Source organism: Panulirus ornatus, chromosome 16 (assembly GCF_036320965.1).
Source record: "Panulirus ornatus isolate Po-2019 chromosome 16, ASM3632096v1, whole genome shotgun sequence".
Lineage (NCBI taxonomy): Eukaryota > Metazoa > Arthropoda > Malacostraca > Decapoda > Palinuridae > Panulirus > Panulirus ornatus.
Window position 1 is genome coordinate 6,316,920 of NC_092239.1, and position 20,120 is coordinate 6,337,039.

At 49.4% G+C, this 20,120-nt stretch overlaps 1 protein-coding gene across 2 annotated transcripts in view; it reads right to left on the reverse strand.

The window, feature by feature from the left end:
- Nucleotides 1–648: 648 nt before the first annotated feature.
- Nucleotides 649–20,120, reverse strand: part of LOC139753950 (uncharacterized) — a 62,185-nt gene continuing 42,713 nt past the window's right edge. For both annotated transcript variants that reach the window (XM_071670910.1, XM_071670911.1), the window contains exons 2-4: nt 4,580–5,141; nt 4,216–4,421; nt 649–1,281 (exon numbers count right to left, since the gene is read on the reverse strand). In XM_071670910.1, coding sequence (XP_071527011.1) covers nt 1,270–1,281; nt 4,216–4,421; nt 4,580–4,775 — 414 coding nt within the window. In that variant the 5' untranslated portion in view covers nt 4,776–5,141 and the 3' untranslated portion in view covers nt 649–1,269. The remainder of the gene's footprint in view (nt 1,282–4,215; nt 4,422–4,579; nt 5,142–20,120) is intronic.

Consider the following 20,120-nt stretch of genomic DNA (forward strand, 5'->3'; position numbering starts at 1 on the left):
AGCTTCATCCACAGTTGATGACATTGAAGAAGAGTGACAAAAGTTAAACTTTTGAAGTTGTGTGTTGATGCCCATCAGAAAACGAACGGGGTACTTTGGATTCCATACAAGCTTAAGCTAGCCAAGCTAGATGAAATGGCCCACGAGTTGATTAAGAATGGATTATGAGGAAAATGTATCTTTTGGTGTTACATGTTTTTGAAGTGAATGAAAATATAAGTACAAGCACTGTGAAAGAAGGCACAATACATTATATTGTGTAGGGCAATGGTGTAATGCTACGAGAAGTCTGTAAATGGAGACCAATGGACCAAATGGGTGAGTACAGTATACATTTTATTGTAAGCTAATACATAACTTTCTTGCTTAGTTTTAAGTGTAGTGCATTTATTATTCATCTGTCAGTAGCCACTTTTTATTCTCTACGGAATATTCTTTAGATGTGTCATTGTGTTTAAATCTTATTTTTGTTGTTATTCTCTTTGTTGATGGCGTATGGTGTTAGGTATTTTTACTTTTACTTTTTTACTTAATTTACTACTGTGCAACCAGGGATATAGGGTGTGAAGGTATTTAATTTCTTCATCACTGGTGTGGGTTCTGAATATTTTGTATGGTAAGGAGTGGGTTAGAATATGAAAGGGGGAAACTGAGTTTTAATTTTTATTTATATCAAGGTAGGTTTGGCACTTATCAGAATTCTCCAACCGTACCATCATTTACGGAACAATACCTCAGTACTCTTAGTTACTGAGCTTTATTACCTTAACATATATTGAGCATTACCTTAACACCTGCAGTTGCTCAGTAGAACGTTAAATACAATATGGTATCTGAATGGTAAGATTAAATCAAGTAGATTAAATCAAGTTTCTTAATTGGTGCACATATATAACAGCAATATCAGAGAAAAAGTTGAAAACAAGAGAACCGTAAGCATGCTTTAAAGAACCTTGATGAATAAGTGGGAGGAGCAGATTTAAGGATTTATAACTAGACTGTGTACTAGAAAGAAGATGACGTGCAACTGAGCAGACAGCACCAGCAGGCACCAGTAGATCATAAATCTCTCCCCCGGAGGTGTGAACTCCTCCCCATGGAACGTAGCGTATTCCTTCCCGAGGCTCCTGAGTCTCTCCCCAGTGGTTTTCCAGCAGCACCAGGGCAGGGGTTCACCCACCGCCAGGACGACCACTTCCTCTGCGGCCATTTTGGCGTCCGTTGTAGCCTAGCTTCTACGGCCGAGCGTCGCTGGCGTATGAGGAGCAGTCATCCATACTGCTAGGAAGAGAAAATAAATGGATTTAGGTAGAATAGATACGCTCAAGTTATTTAGATATCTCATCTCTCGTATTTTAAAGATGACGTGTTTATAATCTAACTTGAGACAAATACGGCGCTGGATTTAGGAACCTGACGGCATAGCATTGTGGGCAAACAATTGATTGGTAAAATGGTTGTGTCAGAGACGGTAGTTTATTAGCCTGCCTTCGATGTACGGCGTGATGCGTTCTGCTAAGCGGACGACTTGATGGTTGATCGGTTCGTTTTTATGTGGTATTTAGATCTTTTTGACTTCCAGGACTAATAAGGCTGGTCTTCTCTAAGTGGACGAGGTAGTTTGTGTACCCGGTAGTTGACGCGCGCTTGGGGGGAGGCCCGTCTTCCACATAGTTGTGATCTAGAGACTAGATCAGTATTGAATTTGTCTACTGCTTTGTTTTAGAATAGAACATAGTGTTAAGTCGATAGGAAAATGTGCCACTGGGACGATGTGAATGCACAAAATCGGGTGTGGAGAATAAGAAAGAAAATGGTTTAGGTTGTGCCACACTTTACAGAAAACTTCTTCGCTCTCATATTAATGGTAGACTACGAAGGAAAGGGTAGACTCCATGAAACCCCCTGTTGTACGTCGCCTCTCAAAACTAGCTGGTCCATGGCCGGTCATAACCCTCGGTTTACATAAACCTTTTGGTTCATGGTTCAGTACTCGATTATCAGTTACGACTTCTTTATTTTTAGTCCATTTTTTTTAGCTTTTCTTATGGCATGTATTTGTGTGGTAGACTACAGCTTATATTACCAGTTATGTATTTTAAGTATTAAGAATTAAGATATCATTTAAGATGGACAGCTGCATCTAAGGCATTTTTGTCGTTTTAAAAGTTAATTGGTTGATTTAAAGTGCAGAGATGTGGGGCGTTTGTATGGCAATGAACAATGTTTGCGGTGCTGGTTCATTCATCTTCGGAATATTCGAACGTGAGGGGTGAATCGCTAGGAATGCGGACATTTGATAATCTCGCTCTTATTCTTTTAATGTGAAAGGCTCAACCATCTGAGCGCGACGTGACTACCTTTGGCCACACGGTGGTGGTTTTTTTTTTTTTTTCACCACGACGGTACGACTCTTGTGGTAGGATGACACAACCCCCCTGAGTATGATGAACCATCAGACCCATCCCATTATCCCTTAGGGTCGTCTCGTCGGGATACAAAAGGGGCGAATCCCCTTAGCGGCCCTGATGGTCGCCGTGCATCGTTTCCCATCATCTAACCCTAAGGGATGGGACGAGGCTAGGTGTTCCAGGACTTCCATTATGCTAAGCAGCCCGTCCCTGTCGACAGCCACCGTCAGTTTCGAATACTCTATATCTTCCCGGGGTGTCTGTCGCGTTGCATGAGGGGGGTTGGCAGTGACCTGACTGACGAGGATTAAGACGGGAGACTTGTGGCTGACGCGATGTACATGATAACGATTTATGAGACGGAAATATGTCGTATTTTTGTTGGACGCACAGGGTTATACGAACGGCTGAGTTGCGTCGTTTTCAGGGTCGCGGAAGGGGCTCGATCGAATACCAGGGTTGCTTAGATGAAATCACACGTACGGTTCATCAGGCTATACCAAAAGTTCATACAGGTACCACATCTGGTGGATGAATATGATCCTGGAACTGTGGCATGTGAGCGGCCAGCGACGTTTGTATGTGTTGGAAACTTGTGGTGTGTTGTGATGGTTGGAACAGTCTAGCGTTGTTCAGCGATTCCCACCCATACCTTTACTGCTCGGAGGTAGGTGGGGTGAGGTTAGTGATGGCTGATGATGTTAGGTAGGGTTAGTATGAAGCGGCCAAGGGTACCATAGACTAGTTAGGGCTGAGGTTTATTGTCGGTAGGTTATTAATGGCAAGGGTTGGTTAGTGGTGTGTGAGAATAATGGTAAGGGAGGTTAGTGGCGGACGAGTTTGTTTTCCGGTTAGTGGCAGGGGAGGTTAATGTTGGGGAGGACTTGGCTATGGATGAGCTTGGGAGCGCCTAAGGTTGGGGTTAAGTAAGGTGGATGCTGGATGGCAGGTGTTACATTGAAGTTGGTCATGGATGGCGTGGGTGGTGGATGAGGTCGGTTCCGGATGAGGTTGGCGACGCGTATAAAGGTGAGGGATAGTGGATGAAGTCAGTGGTGGACGAAGGGTAGATGTTATGGGTGAAGTGTAGCGGCGGTTGGTGGTTGGTAAGGTGGGTAGAAGGTGAGGATAGAAGCGAGAGACGAGTCCTGGATAAGGCAAGCGGCATGATGGGTAAGGTGGGTTTGCGTCGTTGGCTGTTTTGGGTGAGGCTGTGGGGTGTGGTGGATGGTGGGGAGGTGAGTCGGGTGGGAGGGAGAGTGTTGAGGGTGTAGTGCGGGCGGGTTGGGGTTGGGGTTGGGTTGAGATTCGGGGCTGTCTGTGGGCCGCCCAGCTCCGGCCTAGGTGGGTGGATGGATGGATGGCAAGGGAAGCACAAAGATTCGTCTGTTAGGGGGCGACTGGGCTTAGGAGTGTATGTATGAATGTGTGTTTTGGGGGAGGGAAATGTATGTCACGTGATCTGAGGAGGGAGGAGGAAGGATGGGGGAGGGGCGGGCGGGAGAGAGAGAGAGAGAGAGAGAGAGAGAGAGAGAGAGAGAGAGAGAGAGAGAGAGAGAGAGAGGCTACAGGTGGCGGGTGAGAGGCCGCAGTCCCCCGGGATGATTGGGGATGGGGGATGGGTGGCGTGGGGGGCCAACCCTTCGGTGAGAGCAGACATGAATGGTTGCCTAATTTCTGAGGTTAAAAATAATGATAGGGGCGTCGTGTGTCTGACCCGTGTGAGAACGGCGGGCCGAGGGGACTTGAGGGGAAGGGCGGGAGAGAGAGGGAGGGGGGGGGGGACACCACAACTGCACCTTACCTGCTGTGTGTGTTGGTGACGGGTGAGCGCGGTGGATGAGCCGGATGAGGATTTGCCTGATGGGTGACCATATGTCGGACGGATTTTCTGGCGGGAGTGAGTGTGTGACGGGTGACACAACAGAGTCGCACTGCCAAGGACGCCACACTCACCAACGCACTCTTGCCAACCACCACTCCTCACCACCACTGGTCTATTTTCAACATCTGCAACATTCCAAACACAGACTCTGGTTATTCGGATTGATTCGTCGGATTTAAGACGGATTTTTAGGGTCCCCCCCTCAGATTTCAGTCACAGATTCAGAATGAGTGTCATGGAGACACCACCGTTTTGACTTGGGGGGGGAAAAAGATATACTTACATTTTGGCTGAGGCACAGTGTTTACCGGTACGATGTGTGGGAGGAATCCTGGGCATGTGTCCACCAGCTGGTCTGGCCGGCAGACTGGGGGAACTGGGCCCCCACTGCTGTTGGCCAACCTCAGCCCCGCGCTCACAATGCGTTCAGCCTTGCTTGCTTGCTTGCTTGCTTGCACGGGGGACGAATGCGTGTTCATGAAAGCACCGAGGGGGGAGGGAGACTGACTGGTGTGTGTGTGTGGCCTTCTATACGACGACTTGGCGAGCCGTAAGCGCGGCAGTAGAGCAGGACGGCGCAACACAAGTCTCGGGTTGAGACGGCGGATCCATCATACCCATGTTTAAGGTTTGTACCCCCGCGTGCACGAGGGTCGTACAGTCATGCTTAAAGCTCTTCCCTGACGTCCTTGGGGATCGTGCCGACGCAGACGTACTCGAGGAGGAGGAGGAGGAGGAGGGAGGTTTTAAGGTACTCCCAGTTCCCAGGCCTACAGTGACAGGGTGGGGGATGTGTCACTGGGGCAGAAATCCCTTGAGGTTCCTGGCCATTTTAAAAGGAAGGCCTGAAAGATGGAAGATGGCTTTAGAAGTATTAATAAACTAACCCGACAACAGAAAGTATAAGAAGTAAACCATGTTTATGGAGATTATATTTTTTTTTCGGCCGTCTTTTTTCTCCTCACGTGGGCGCGCGCGCCCCCCTAGCCCCGTTCTTCAGGAGTGGGGGGCCCTATAGTGCCATAAAGTGCCGTCCCTTCCCACAGGGTCCACGTCAGCTCGAGATTCCCCCCTGCCGAGCAGTTCCACCTTTCACCTTAACGACTCTCTCCGCGAGGGTGGATGAACCTCATGGTGCTGTTAACGGTTAACAGATTTCATTCGCAACTGATAAATGAACTTGACGACTTCTGCTCGAAATATTGAGACCCCTCTCCTGGTGACCTGTTGAAAGGGTCCGGTGCCAACATGTTGCCCACCTGGGTTGGAACGAGAGGCATCGCGTCGCGTCTACTGAAACGAAATGTCTGTATATCGACCCGTGGTTGTTTTATAGCGATGTTTCGTTCCAGTCTTTCTTTCTGTTATTGGTCCCCGAGAACTTGGTCTACACCAGTCTTTCCCCTTAATGGTAACCAAGGCCCTGTGTATACCATTCTTTCCTTTAATGGTAACTAAGGCCCTGTGTACACCATTCTTTCCCTTAATAGTAACTAAGGAAATGTTTACACTGATCTCTCGGAAGATTGTAATGGCGGACCTGTTTACCTTACGTTGCTGTTGAACAAGAAACTGTATACTTTTCGTATCAAGGTGTTACTGGCAGCAGTCATCCTTCGCATGATTAACCACATAACTACTTCACGATCATCATCAAAGAGACCATAACTGGTGTGTACCACCGTGTCCTCTACAAACACCATACGTTCACCGCTCTAAACCATTGCTCCCCACGCCAAGTCACCCTCCCTTTGAAAACTATAAAGCTATCTAAACTAGTGGCGGGACACGGCAGCGTTGCCAAAACATACCATTCAACGCCTGCATAAGGAAAACATGAAATACTTCCAATACTGTCCTTACCTTAGCGTGCCCGACTCTCGGTTCATGTGCGATGTCGTTAATCCCATCCCAGTTAAGCAGCCTTGTAAACAATACCAACCATAACGATGAAAAATAAAAGCCCATCCTAGCATCAGATTAAAGTTCGGTCATCCTAGCATCAGATTAAAGTTCGGTCATCCTAGCATCAGATTAAAGTTCGGTCATCCTAGCATCAGATTAATGTTCGGTCATCCTAGCATCAGATTAATGTTCGGTCATCCTAGCATCAGATTAAAGCTCGGTTATCCTAGCATCAATAAAAGCTCATCCTAGCATCAAATAAAAGGTCATCCTAGCATCAAATAAAAGCCAGACGAGAAAACACCACATCGTGGAAAACACGTCCACACCGAATCCCGACGAACGGAAAACAGTGGCTGCGCTCCTAACCCGATCTTGAATTACATCTCACTAAAACACACACACACACACACACACACACACACACACACACACACACACACACACCTGAAACTACATTCCCCAGACAAACACGAGTTAAACTTCTGCCCATACTGAAGACGACGAATACTTACGTAAAGCCGGTGGACGTGGCTGACTACTTCATTTAGGTCAGCAGTTGCATAATGAAAGGGGTTCCTGGGTATGCAAGATTCAACGTATAAAGTTTATTTTCTCCCTGTGACTCGATTCGCTTCAACGTATCAGGTGTGAGAGGTGTATCGACGAGGCTGTAATCCATTTCACCCGGTGGCAATAATACACCTCCGCCGGCGGAGATGGTGAATTCTCCCCTGCTGTGTAGCCACATACCTTCTCTCTTATTGCGACCGGCATGACACACACACGCAGAACGTGCCCTACTCGAGGCCCTCCCTGCTGAGAGCCGTGAAGTGAGGGAAAAGGAAATTAAGGGCTTTGTAGGAGCCATGAAGTGAGGGAAAAGGAAATTAAGGGCTTTGTAGGAGCCATGAAGTGAGGGAAAAGCAAGTTAGGGCTTTGTAGGAGTAGTGGTTGTTGTAGATAGCCAGAGATGGGGGACATTTGTCTCTAAGACACGAATTGGAAGGTAAGGAAAAAGAAAAGGAGGAACAGAAGACTGTTAAGGTTCGGTAAATGAAATACAAGAGAGTAAGGAAAGCATATGTGTTTATTGTATTTCCGTTAAGAAATATGAATCAAAGTCTGGGGTCATAAGAAGTGTCATTATAGCTATGTCGTGTGATGGTGACTTTATTTACCAAACATACGCCCATCCTGGAACCGAGCCAAGGTTGTGTAGTTGAGTGTGTCAATTTGTAAGTGGGACACCCAAGCTCACAGAAAACGGGGAGTGTCGGGAGGAGTGGGAGGGGCGGAGGCGGAGGCGGCAGCTGTGGACACACTGTTGTTATACGTGTTTCATGTTCTTCCTTGGGTAGGATGATACTGGCATTGAATACATCATCCCTGGGGTTGCTGAAGATGGTAGTGGGTGTCGGTAGTAAAATATGGCAGGGCATCACCGTAGACTTGCGTGGCCAGGTTCCCAGTGGGCGGAGGGGGTGGGCCAGCTTCCCAGTGGGCGGAGGGAGTGAGGGAACGGCCTTGTCTAGGCCTTTGCGTAGCTAGCTAATACCGCCTCTTGGGAACGCCACACAGGAACGAGTCTTTCCCATCACTCACGCCATGGACAGGTTGACGGTACTCAGGCACCACCAGCCTTGACGGAGGCCCTTCAGCCTACATCGGCTTGGGGGTCGTCATCGGAGCAGATACATGACGTGTAGACCCGGGTCGTGAGGCCAACTTAATTACCGCCTGCCTGTTGGTGAAGTGGAGTGGGGGAGGCGGGGGGGTTCTTGTTGGTGGGGGAAGGGGCTGGGTCTCCAGCTGATTTTGCGCGCGCGTCTGTAGTTTTTTTTTTGCGCATTTTTTTTTTAGTGTTTATGTATGCGTGTGTACGCTGCATATATCGGTATGATACAAAGAGTCATAAACATACTTTTTTTTTTTCCAAGGGAAGGAACAGAGAAGGGGGCCAGGTGAGGATGTTCCCTCGGGGGCCCAGTCCTCTGTTCTTGGCGCTACCTCGCTGTCACGGGAAATGGCGAATGGTATGAAAAAAAAGAATATATATATATATATATATATATATATATATATATATATATATATATATATATATATATATAATGTGTGTGTGTGTGGAATTAATTTTTATTATTTGTAATTATCCCAGGATAGATATCTGTGAGAAAGCCCTGGTGTTACCCAGGACCTTGTTCTGGAGGCTGCTGCCGCCCAGGCCTTCGCTACTTGCAGTAGCAGGGAAACATAGGCTCCTTTTGACGAGGGTTTACTCTCACTGATACAGCCTCGCCATTTTATGAAAATACATTATCATGATGAACATTCTTTACACACACACACACACACACACACACACACACACACACACACACACACACTGACGAGACAGTAAATGTATTCGGTATGCAGAAGCTAAAGCAGTTACAGGACAGTAAAAGAAATTTCAAGACATGTGTCCCATGAGAGTATAGCTCCTTACCATACAGATAGGAAAAGAAAGCACACACACACACACACACACACACACACACACACACACACACACAGGAGAGTATATAGAGAGGGTCTTCCCAGTATATAGGATGTTTACATTTGCCAAAAGCGTGTAAGGGCCGGGGAGCCTAGGGGGGGCCATATGGATCCATCTGGCCAGTCTTCCGGCGTTACCTCTCTCCTCCCTCACCCCCACTAGTTGCCTCCTCTTCCTCCCTACACCTCACCCCCTCACCTCCTTCCCCTGTCTCTATGGGATGTCTTCCCTTTCCCATCCCAGCTGGTTAGCACACACTCCCTCCCTCCTCCCCCCGCCTCAGGTGCCTTCTGTTGTACAGCCTTGTTTCAGCAACTGGATTTAGAATTCTTTTTCTGATCAGATAACCTTTTTCAGAGACGACCATCAGGGGCTCTTGTTATCTGTCGTCCCCGCCTCCGCTCCCCAACCCTCCCAAATGATTACCTTCTCCTTCCCCTACCAATTAGAGCGGCGGAAAGCAGCACCGTAGATACGTTTAAGAAATACATTGCTTCAAGTTCCCACGACTAACACCATCTGCGCCTCGTTAGTCACATGAACAATTTGCAGGTCGGTCTGTGAATCATTTGTGGGTCCTCCCCACTCTCACCGCACCGATCTATGAGTTTCTGATGGTCTTCCACAGCCACAAACAGCTTCGCGGGACCCAGTCATCTGTTGCTGTTTGAATTCCTTCGTATTTATAGTTTTTGCATGTCATTACTGATATTTGATAGCACTGTTACCATCGCTCAGTGTTTTTATATAACTGTTGAGTTAGGTGGCCGGGAGCCGCATGTGGTAATTGGAGCTATCTGATGTAAAGTTACGACTGTTTTACACCACATATATATATATTTTTTTTTAATCCTGGGAGTTGTGAGCCTGTCGAGTGGTGTGTGTGTGTGTGTGTGTGTGTGTGTGTGTGTGTGTGTGTGGTGCACCGACCCTCTCCTCCCGGAGCTGCCTCACCCGCTGTACATATATTACATACGGGCACTGAGGCGCGGCCTTATCCCCTCCGCCTCGTGCCCTCCGCCATATATTATCCTACCCAGCAAACGGTGGCCTCTCTTGACAGCCTGTGTAATGGTCTCTTTAAGTTGCCTCGTGCGTGCCCTCCCTCCCTCCCTCCCTCCCTCCTACCGCTCCCTGACGACCTTACTGATCAATACTTTTAAAGTACAGCGACTGAATGGTTATAATGGTAAACCCAACAAGTGGTTCATGCCCCAGGTGGCTTGCGGAGGTGCGTTTCCCCTCGGTGTCGTGACTCGCCCTCTTCTCTCTCCCTCAGGGAGGGATATCAACCCCGTCATCGTTCACTTCGACGGCGTTTTTTCATGCTATCTCGCCTCCATACACCGCCGTTTGGCCGGATGGTTTGAGGAAGGGAGGGTAGGTGGGTGGGTGGTATGGCTGGCGGTACCGGTGCCACCGCCTCCGTCACTCGTGTGTGTGTGTGTGTGTGTGTGTGTGTGTCACAGGTCGGCGCGAGATGGGTAAGTCAGCGAGCGCTCTACACCCGCCCTTGCCTTGCCGCTCGCCCCCGTAATTGTTGCTCCGAGTTTGGCCGATCACTTGGATGTGGCGGGAGATAGTGCGCTCGGCGGCGCGTTGCGTCTCCATCCACCGCCAAGGGGGAAGACCTGCCTTCCGCCACTCTCAGACCTTTTAAAGTCATTTAAACGCCTGTTTTGGCGTGAGGGGACTGATAACTCCTGGAGGTTGTCACCGACCTTGCTAAGGAGGCCCGAAATGGTCGTGTTGTTTTAATTAAAGAGGCCGATGCGTAATTGGCTCCCACGCTCGTCATTATTGGCGCGATCCGTATCGGGCTTTTGGGAGCACGGAGCTCCAGGGCTTGTTGTACGCGGGTGATAGGGAACTTCTTCCCTGGTTTTGAATGGGTAATTAACCGACGGTTTCAGGAGGGAGACTTGGCATTTTGTTCTATTCTCAGGGTTTGCTAGTCGTTTATGCGAGGACGGTGCTTCCCGTGCACGACAGGGCGACCCTGTAGCACGATGTCACTAGGGTTTTCAGTCCCTAAGCGAGGATGGTACGTCCTGTGCACGACAGAGCGACCCTATAGCACGATGTCACTAGGGTTCTCAGTCCCTAAGTGAGGATGGTACGTCCCGTGCACGACAGGGCGACCTTATAGCACGATGTCACTAGGGTTCTCAGTCCTTAAACGACGACGCTACGTCCCGTGCACGACAGGGCGATTCCTACCGCTTCACGATAACATGACCCGTAGTTATGTAGGGGCGTCACTTGTCTCGTCGTCCTTAGCTAGTCTCCGCTCGCCGCTCGTATCTGCCCTGGCTGGTTGGCGTTCCTCACATGAAAGAGGGAGGAGGAGGAGGAGGAGGAGGAGGGGAAGGGGACCCTTCTTATCTTTCAGGACCACTTCACATGGTAGGGCGCCTCCGCTTCTTATCTAGCCCTTGCCCGACCCGGCTTTATCTGCCGGGACTTCCCCTTTCTTATCTGCTTGATCCAGTTTACCGGGAGAATGTCATGACTGTTGGCCTCCTGCTTGGTTTTATCTCTGCGAAGATGTGCGTACGTGGAAGCCTCGTCAGTGGCCGAAGGCAAAGACACAGCTCCGGTGTAGTGGGCTGCTGGGGGTCGCGCTCGAAGTGTGAGGTGAGGTTGTGTACACAAGTACTAGGGGTCCACAGCATTCGGTATGCAAACACTCGGTTTCAGATACTGTAAGAGTAATAGACAGATGATTAGATCATTAGTTGACCATGATAACTAGGGAGATGAACTGATGTTTAAGGCATCAAAGTTGTTTGGGGTGTAGGTAAGCAGAAGAATTGTATCTTTCGAAAATAAAAACAAAAAAACATCAGTATTGTAACGATGAAATGTTTGGGTACTGAGGTAGTGGAGTAGATGACTACTTGCCACAAGGGAAGTATAATTGTGTAGTTTGTGTGTGTGTGTGTGTGTGTGTGTGTGTGTGTGTGTGTGTGTGTGTGCGTGCGTGTGTGATAAGGCTGTCAAAACCACTACTTTCTCCTCGTCGGAAATAGATCCTGCAGTCAAGAGAGGCAGTGTATGGGAGGCTCTCTTGTTTACACTTGGTTGATGTTAGGAGCCAGGACCCGGTGGTTGTTTGCTTGTGCAGCTTGCGTGAGGAGCGGCAGGACGTGTTTACCACCACCACGATGTACACACTAACAAAAACAGTTTCTTGTCCGACGCTGTGGACACGACCCGGGCCTCCTGCGGTTGTCGTTTTTCATTATTTATTTTTCGTCGTGCCCCACCATGCGGCGAGGGGCCAGAAGCCATCGTTCTGCATCCGTCATCGTCGTCGTCGTCGTCGTTGTCTTCTCCGTCATAGTCGTCGTCTCCGTCATAGTCGTCTTCTCCATCATGGTCGTCGTCTCCGTCAATGCCGTCTCCGTCATCGTCGTCGTCGTCGTCGTCGTCGTCTCCGTCGTCGTCGTCTTCGTCTCTGTCATCATCGTCGTCGTCGTCTCCGACATCGCCAGAGGTGCATCGGGCCCACGCAGCCGTCTGTATACGCACGTCCTGCCTGCCACCGGTGCCCAGGTCTTGGCCATGGGACAGCCACTGGTACACTAGTCGGGTTGGGGAACCAGGTGAGCGTTCACAGGACTGTGCACCTTTACAGAAACGCCCGAAATCGGTGTCCATCCTCCAAAATGTTTATGTTACTGATAGTTACACACACACACACACACACACACACACACACACCCTCGGGACCTGTGGCACAGCGCCCCGTGTGTGTGTGTGTGTGTGTGTGTGGCTGGTGTCTATGCTTTGTTATACGCTTACGATCATGTGGCACAGCACCCCGTGTGTGTGTGTGGCTGGTGTCTATGCTTTGTTATATGCTTACGATCATGTGGCACAGCGCCCCGTGCGTGTGGCTGGTGTTTATGCTTTGTTATATGCTTACGATCATGTGGCACAGCGCCCCGTGTTTATGGCTGGTGTTTATGCTTTATTATATGCTTTCGATCATGTGGCACACCGTCCCGTGTTTGTGGTTGGTGTCTGTGCCTTGTTATATGCTTACGATCATTGACAAGCATCAACTGTTCTATGTATATCTTCATATTATAATGATATTTACCTGAAGACGGTGTTATCACGCTTCGCACTGACGCCAATATCTTCAATAAGATCCCCCCGCAGTTACCCAGCGTTGGTGCCGACCCCACAACACACTTGATACACGGTAATGCCTCCGCCAGGGCCATTCTCCCTTCATGAGCAGAGTAACGCCGTGTTCACCCTCTGTGGTAACTGTGACCATGTAAAGTGGCCAGGGGCAACAGGGACCTCACTCTGCGAGGGCGTCTTAAGCATTCAGTTGGCGAGTCGTATTAACAATGTCAACACGTACCCCTGTTTTGTTTTGATTCACATGTATGGGGGTACTGTATACGATTTTACCCGCACCATTGTGTTTTGAGGCGGATTCGAATAGTGATGGCGGCTCTCGTCTTTTGAAATGACAGAACCAATTCCGATCCCATGTTACACTGATATCATAAAGCCTCAGTGTGTATTGGGTTCCGTCTCTGCCTTTTTGTACAGAAATGGTCGACCCCATCCACCACGATACAGCTGCCTCTCTATGCAACATTCCCTCACCGTTGGTCATCTGGCTGTCTCCATTTGAGCCTCGTTCGAAAAGCGGTCAAGAGATGAAATCGCGTAACACCCGACTGGTTGCTTGTGCGAGGTGGCGTGCCTCGGTAAAGCCCAGCTGCAACAGGTGTCTCACCCACACATTACAGGAGTACGCCGTCGTCCGTATTGGTGAAGTCTGGCCAGTTCAGCTTTGGACCCTTGAGCATGACGGCACGAACCTTTGGGCATGATCGTCTGGTTAGAGAAAAAAAAAGGGGTTTGCATGATGGTAAGGTAGAACACCGAGGTTGTGCATGATGGTATGAAAAAAAAAAAGAGAGAACACAGCCACCGTTACACACCCAAGGGTCGGTACTTTAAGGCTCGTGCGCTGTCATGTTCAAGGTGTGTCGTGTATGTCTTAGCTGATGGCTTTACTTGAAGCTAATATACACTTTAGGTGTAATCTCTTGAGATCACCCCCCTTGTTTGGTTTTACGCCAGGACCGTATCTTGATGTTTGCTTACCCAACTGGTCGAGACTTTTACAAAGAACTGCGTAACTTGCTTATGAGGTGATAATGCTTGCTTATGAGGTAATAATGCCTGCTTATGAGGTAGTAATTACGGCTGTGTACACAAGCAAGGATTTCCCCTCAGACAGGCTAGAGTATCATGAACAAAATGTTCTTTAAAAGTTATTTTTGCTCTCTCTACACCCTGAGAGGCGCGCGCGCGCGCGCGCGTGTGTGTGGCTTAAAAGAAAACGTACGATGATTTCGGGTTAATATCGCTCACAACGGAGTAGTTTAATTTCTTTTATAACTTGCCATGTCTCGTTCGCCCCACACGCGCCCGTTTTGCTCACGCGCCTGAGGAAGCTGTTGCTCTGTCTTTTGCAACCACCACCATGGCCAGGCCCCACTACCCCCGTCGGGCGTCATCTCAAGACGCAACGGGGGCGTGATACGCATGTGACCTGGGCGAGGAGGTCCTTAGGCGAGAGAAGGGGGAGGAAAGGGGGGGGGGGAGGTGTGTTGATAGGCATGTGACCTGGACGAGGTCCTAGGCGAGGAGGAGGGAAGTGGTGGAGGAGGAGGGGGATGATGATAGCCATGTGACCTGGGCAAGGTCCTTAGGCGATTGGATCCGCCACCCCCTCATCGTCATCATGGCAGCTCGCTGCTGTGGTCTGTTCCCCACCAGAAGTGGTAGGGTTTGCCTCTGCCTCCTCCTCCTCCTCCTCCCTCCCCACCTCCCAGTGATAGGCCAAAGAGCATATATACCCGGCTCACGAACCAGACGCAGCTTTCAACATACATACATATACGTGTCCTTTAACATTGCTTTGACCTATGTGTGTGTGTGTGTGTGTGTGTGTGTGTGTGTGTGTGTGTGTGTGTGTGTGTATGTATGTATGTGTATATGTGTGTGTGTGTGTATGTCAGCGGTGTAGGACCTTACAGAACCAGGTCTTCGTTGCCTTTCGTAATGTTCTACGGGATATCACGATTCAGGACCGAGACGGTTTCTTGAGGAGAAACACGACTTACTTTTACCGTCCCTCTCTGTCTCGTGAGAGCGAGGGAGGGAGGCAGGCAGGAAGGTCTGGGTTATGAGCGCGGACCAGACTGACTAATGTACATAGTTCGGATGCGTTATCTCTGCTCAGCGCCCGAGGGCAAGAACTTCCCTGAGATATGAGATTGGCAAAATTCTTTCACAAAAAGCTTCTCCAGCAAAGACGGATTATATATATATATATATATATATATATATATATATATATATATATATATATATATATATATATAGTTGGTGTTGCTGGACTCCACCTGCTCGAGGTTAGGCTGCGAGTGAAAAGTCACCATTGGGAAGGCTGCATCATTGGGAGCACAGTCTCGCCAAAAAATTTTCACTTTAAAGAGTCTGCACTTCCCTGTGACTGTAAGCAGCGTATATCCCTCGGACTGCATGAGCGTTTAGCAAGGGCCTGCGGTGACTATGAATAAGTTGAACGCTCGCAGTGTATAGCCACAGGCGTGGTGCTACTCCCCATCTGATTTCCACGTCGTTAGTTGAGCACGAGGGAGAGGTGTAGGATGGAGGTGCCTTCTGCTGTGCTGTCCTGTGTTTCCACCACTGTCTCGTCCCACCTCGTCATGGACGACCATCAGGTCTCCTGTTATCGCTCCTTCCCATGTACTCCCATGTACTGCTGTGCTGTCCTGTGTTTCCACCACTGTCTCGTCCCACCTCGTCATGGACGACCATCAGGTCTCCTGTTATCGCTCCTTCCCATGTACTCCCATGTACTGCTGTAGTGCTGACCCTCTCCCGCTGTCGCTGCCCTGGTAGTCTTCCTCCTTGATGCCCTAGTGCTGTCCTTCCTTCATCACTGCCTTGGTACTGTCCCTCCTCCGTCACTGCCCTGGTGCTTTCCCTCCTTCGTCAGTCGCCTCTTACTTCCCCTCCTTCGTCACTCGCCTCGTACTTCCCCTGAACCTCTGTTTACGTGTCCTCCTTCAAAGTCCAGTTCCGCCGGCAGCAGGTATGGCTGTTTAACCTTTGAAAACAAAAGCGCTTATTTGGTAGTAAAACACACACACACACACACACACACACACACACACACACACACACACACACACACACACACACTTGAACGAAGCGATGTATGATAAAATGACCTTTAGATAATTGCCAGGTTCTGGAACACGTTACCGGAGTGTAGATATTGCCAGATGTTGGAACATGGTACCAGAGTGTAGACATTTTGCTGAACATCTGCCCTCTTCCGTCCCCACCCCCCAAACCCCCGAACCTTTTATGGGTATAAGAGATTATCTTTCCTTCATAGAGTCGGACGTCTTAAAAAGCCATGAGCTCTAGGGAGGTGTGTCTTGATGAAAAGAAAAAAAGACTTGTTATTATCACAGTTCTGTTCTTGATGACTGTTCATGGATGTTCTATGACAGATGATTATATAAATGGTGACGACGCCACTGATCATTCACTGCTCACTGTACACTGCTGACCTTTCACTGCCGAGTGTACCCACCGAGCTGAATAACACTGTTTCGAAGTATGTATCATGAAAGTCGTTTCCTCAAACACCGCCAGGCTGGCACACGGTGTTTCCCTTCATGACGGGAGCCAATGGGAAGCGTCACTGGTAGTAAGTCGACAATAGGTTGGCGGCCGGGCGCGTTTCTGTGCGACTCGCCTCTCGTCCGAGCAACAACGCTGGTAGCTCTTCAAAGTATGGATTCACCTCCAGACTCTCGGAAATGTTGAGGGTTATTGGGACGAATGGCAGGCGCATCTGTGATGTTCCTCCTTGCGACCCCCCTCCCTCACGCCCTTAGAGCAATGACGGACAGAGAAAGTCGTCCAAGGCAGCTTTCATGGTGACCAGACACTTGTATTTCGGGACTGGAGGAGAACGAGAGGATGTCGAGTCTCGTGCTGTCCTCCAGCGGTGCGATGGCTCAGGAAGCCCCTTCCCTCCTCCAGCAGTAGGGGAGTGGCCCTAACTGGAACAGGATCATATGGTGGGATGCGTGGCAACAAAGGCTCTCATCAGACATCAGACTTCATTGCTGCCATATTGGCGGTGTGTGTGTGTGTGTGTGTGTGTGTGTGTGTGTGTGTGTGTGTGTGTGTGTGTGTGAGGGCGTCCCGGCACAGGTCGACGACACGGCTGATGTGTCTAGGTGGAGGGTCGGGGAAGGGGCGGCTGCGGCGGCGGGCGGCTGAAGCAGACCGCCCCTACTGCCCGCCACCGCATGACCCCCTCTCCTTGAAGCAAGCAGGCAGGCCCTGCCGGCGGACGGTACATTATTTATCCTCTGGCCCGCCACAGTACGACGAAGCCACAGCACCCGAGGGGAGGAGGAGGAGGAGGCTGGCTTTGTCACCCTCCGTCATGACACCTGCACCACAGTCATCACGACCAGTCACGTCACGACTACCTAAATGTCACACACACATTTCGCTGTCATTCTGAAAGCAATGACCGTAAAACACAAACGTAAATGAAAATGATAAGATCCCACAGTCTCTAAAGAACTTTTCCTTCCTTCCGTGCATCATGAATACCTCCATTAGTCTTCTGTGTTGTACGTTGTCCAGAGGAGGGCGCCAGTGTACAGTGACGAAGGTTCTTTCTCTCACAAACGCCCTGTCGCTCACCCTCACCCTCAGTACTGAGAGGAGGAGACACCCACCAAGGTTATCTTCACTATACCTGCGTTAGATGTGAATCCACTTCACCCTCTATGTACCTTTGTCTACGTACAGCTCACCCTCGACATATGGATCTCCACTTCGCCCTCGACACCACTAGACGTTGAGGGTGGCGGTGATCAGGTCAAAATGACTTATCGTTAGTACGCCTTCGACGCTAACTGGCCTTTCACTGACGCTTGCAGTCAGGTCGGATGCATCGTCACTACACACTCGACACCCCTGACTGGCCTTTAGTAGAGATGCTTTTGACCGGATCTCTACAGCTATAAGATGTTGATAGCTGAAAGGAGAAAAGAAAATGAAGAAACAAAAGGAAAGCTATCAAACGGGCGAGGCAACGTGGCTGGCGATCGAACGGGCGGCGAGGCAACGTGGCTGGCGACCAAAACTTTTAGAACTACGACACCCAGGAACGGATGTTGTCCTCATACCTTCCAGTTGGAGTACACGACCAGCCTTCCATGGCTGTTGACCTGCCAGGCTCCAGACGGCACACCACCACAATGCCTCAGGATCATAAAACTTACGCAATATAATCATTTTCAAAATACAGGGATCTGTTGAGATGAAATATGGATTTGATTACAAGAGGGGGGAAAAATTAGGAAGCACCTATTAACTCTCCTGTTTATCCTGTTTAAAAGATAGTGTGATAACCAAGGAACGGTTCTCTTAAGGTTCATAAGTACTATGAAAAGGTGCTGGTCTCTAAGCGTAAAATCCAGTGTAAACAAAGGGGCAATATAAAGAGAAGTTCGTCTTTACACGCATCGGGCAGACGCAGTCTTCTGGTGGAGCTGTTCTTTGCAGCGGTCTGTATGAGATCGGGTGGGTTCGATGCCACTGTGGTGCCACTGTGCAAATCGGGGACGAGGGACGGTAGGTGGCGGGAGGTGAGGGTGGCGGGAATGATTCAGTAGCTTAGCGTCTTCCCCAGACACTGTGGGATGAGTGAGGTCCAGATGATGGTCGGAGAGAGCTGGGAGGGTGAGGGTGGTGCTGAACAAGTGGTGTTGGAGGAACCAAGGATGGTCTTGCAAGCACTTTCCTGCACCTCCCCTAGTTCCTTAGCCACCGCGCCGTGTGTGTGTGGATAGGGAGGAGGAAGACCAAGCGGGGCAATAAAAGAGGCATGAGTGAGTCTAGGGAAGAATGGAAGTCGTGTAGATGCCTTGCGTTCAGTTCAGGTACAAGGAAGGCCATTTGTGTCTTGAGCGGACAGTGATCATAGAGAACGATAGCTGGAGGATGGGATCATTGGAACATCCAAAAACAAAAAATTTAGACGAAGTTCGTGATGATATCTGTAAACGTGTGTGAACGGTTCTCATTGACATGTTTCATGGTCTTGTTGCTCACTCCGGATGGTGAACCAGGCTGTAAACAGGCTAACACTGTGAACAGATACATACCATATCCTTTCACGTATCGTGTCCTCTTGTTTTTTTTCCAGGGGCTCTCCTGCTGGTGGGATTTAACGTGGATACTGTATAAATCCTCCTATGTCCACCCCCGCGGTAATGTGTTCAATCCTCTTTCGGAATGCGGCTTGCTTACTGCGTCCACGCTCGTCTGCTGTTGCTCTCTCTCTCTCTCTCTCTCTCTCTCTCTCTCTCTCTCTCTCTCTCTCTCTCTCTCTCTCTCTCGGTATTGGGCGCTTGGACTCTTTGTTTATGCCGTTGGGAGGTCCCAACACACTCCCTGGTACAGACGTGGCCCCTGACTCTCTCTCTCTCTCTCTCTCTCTCTCTCTCTCTCTCTCTCTCTCTCTCTCTCTCTCTCTCTCTCTCTCTAAATTGAATCCAAACTTTTTCTCTTTTATGCTTTTCCATTAAAGAAAGAAGAAAGTAAGAACTATTACACGAGTGCACGTGAGGAAAATCCCGGCTTTAGCTCACACACGGAACGGGCGGTCCTCCTCAGCATCCCAGTCCCTCCCATGCATGACACACCCACACCCACACATCGTCAGTAGTCGAGGCCACATCACCTAGAGTCACTCGCACCGTTGCTGGGACACTTCAAGCCAGAGAACCACGAGTTCGAAGCCTCACAATACACCCCATGACGAATAAGTCACTCGTAGAGAAATATCAGCACAGGGCAAGCTGGGGGCAACTTTTTGGTCTGGGAGACGAGGGCGATGCTTAATTCCACGACGAGAATGGAGGTTTCCTGTCGAGGGAGATGATATTACAGACGTATATATTTTTGGATGCCTCCACGCCACTCTATTGGCCTTTGGCACCCCCGAAGGGGCATTAAAATAAACCTTCCATTTCTCTCTTTGCCTTTGGATGCCGCTATGCCCCTGTAATTGCCTTTGGCGTCGCCAAAGGGGACTTAGATTAAACTTTTAATTTCTCTGTATAGAGGACGGACCAGATGGACTAGCACTGCAGACTGTAGACCGTCTGCTGCCGCGTCTGCAATTAGGTAAATGCGTGATGACACTTCGTGTTTAATTGAGAAGTTCCCCCTCAGATCAGATACATTTCTCTTACGTAACCAACGT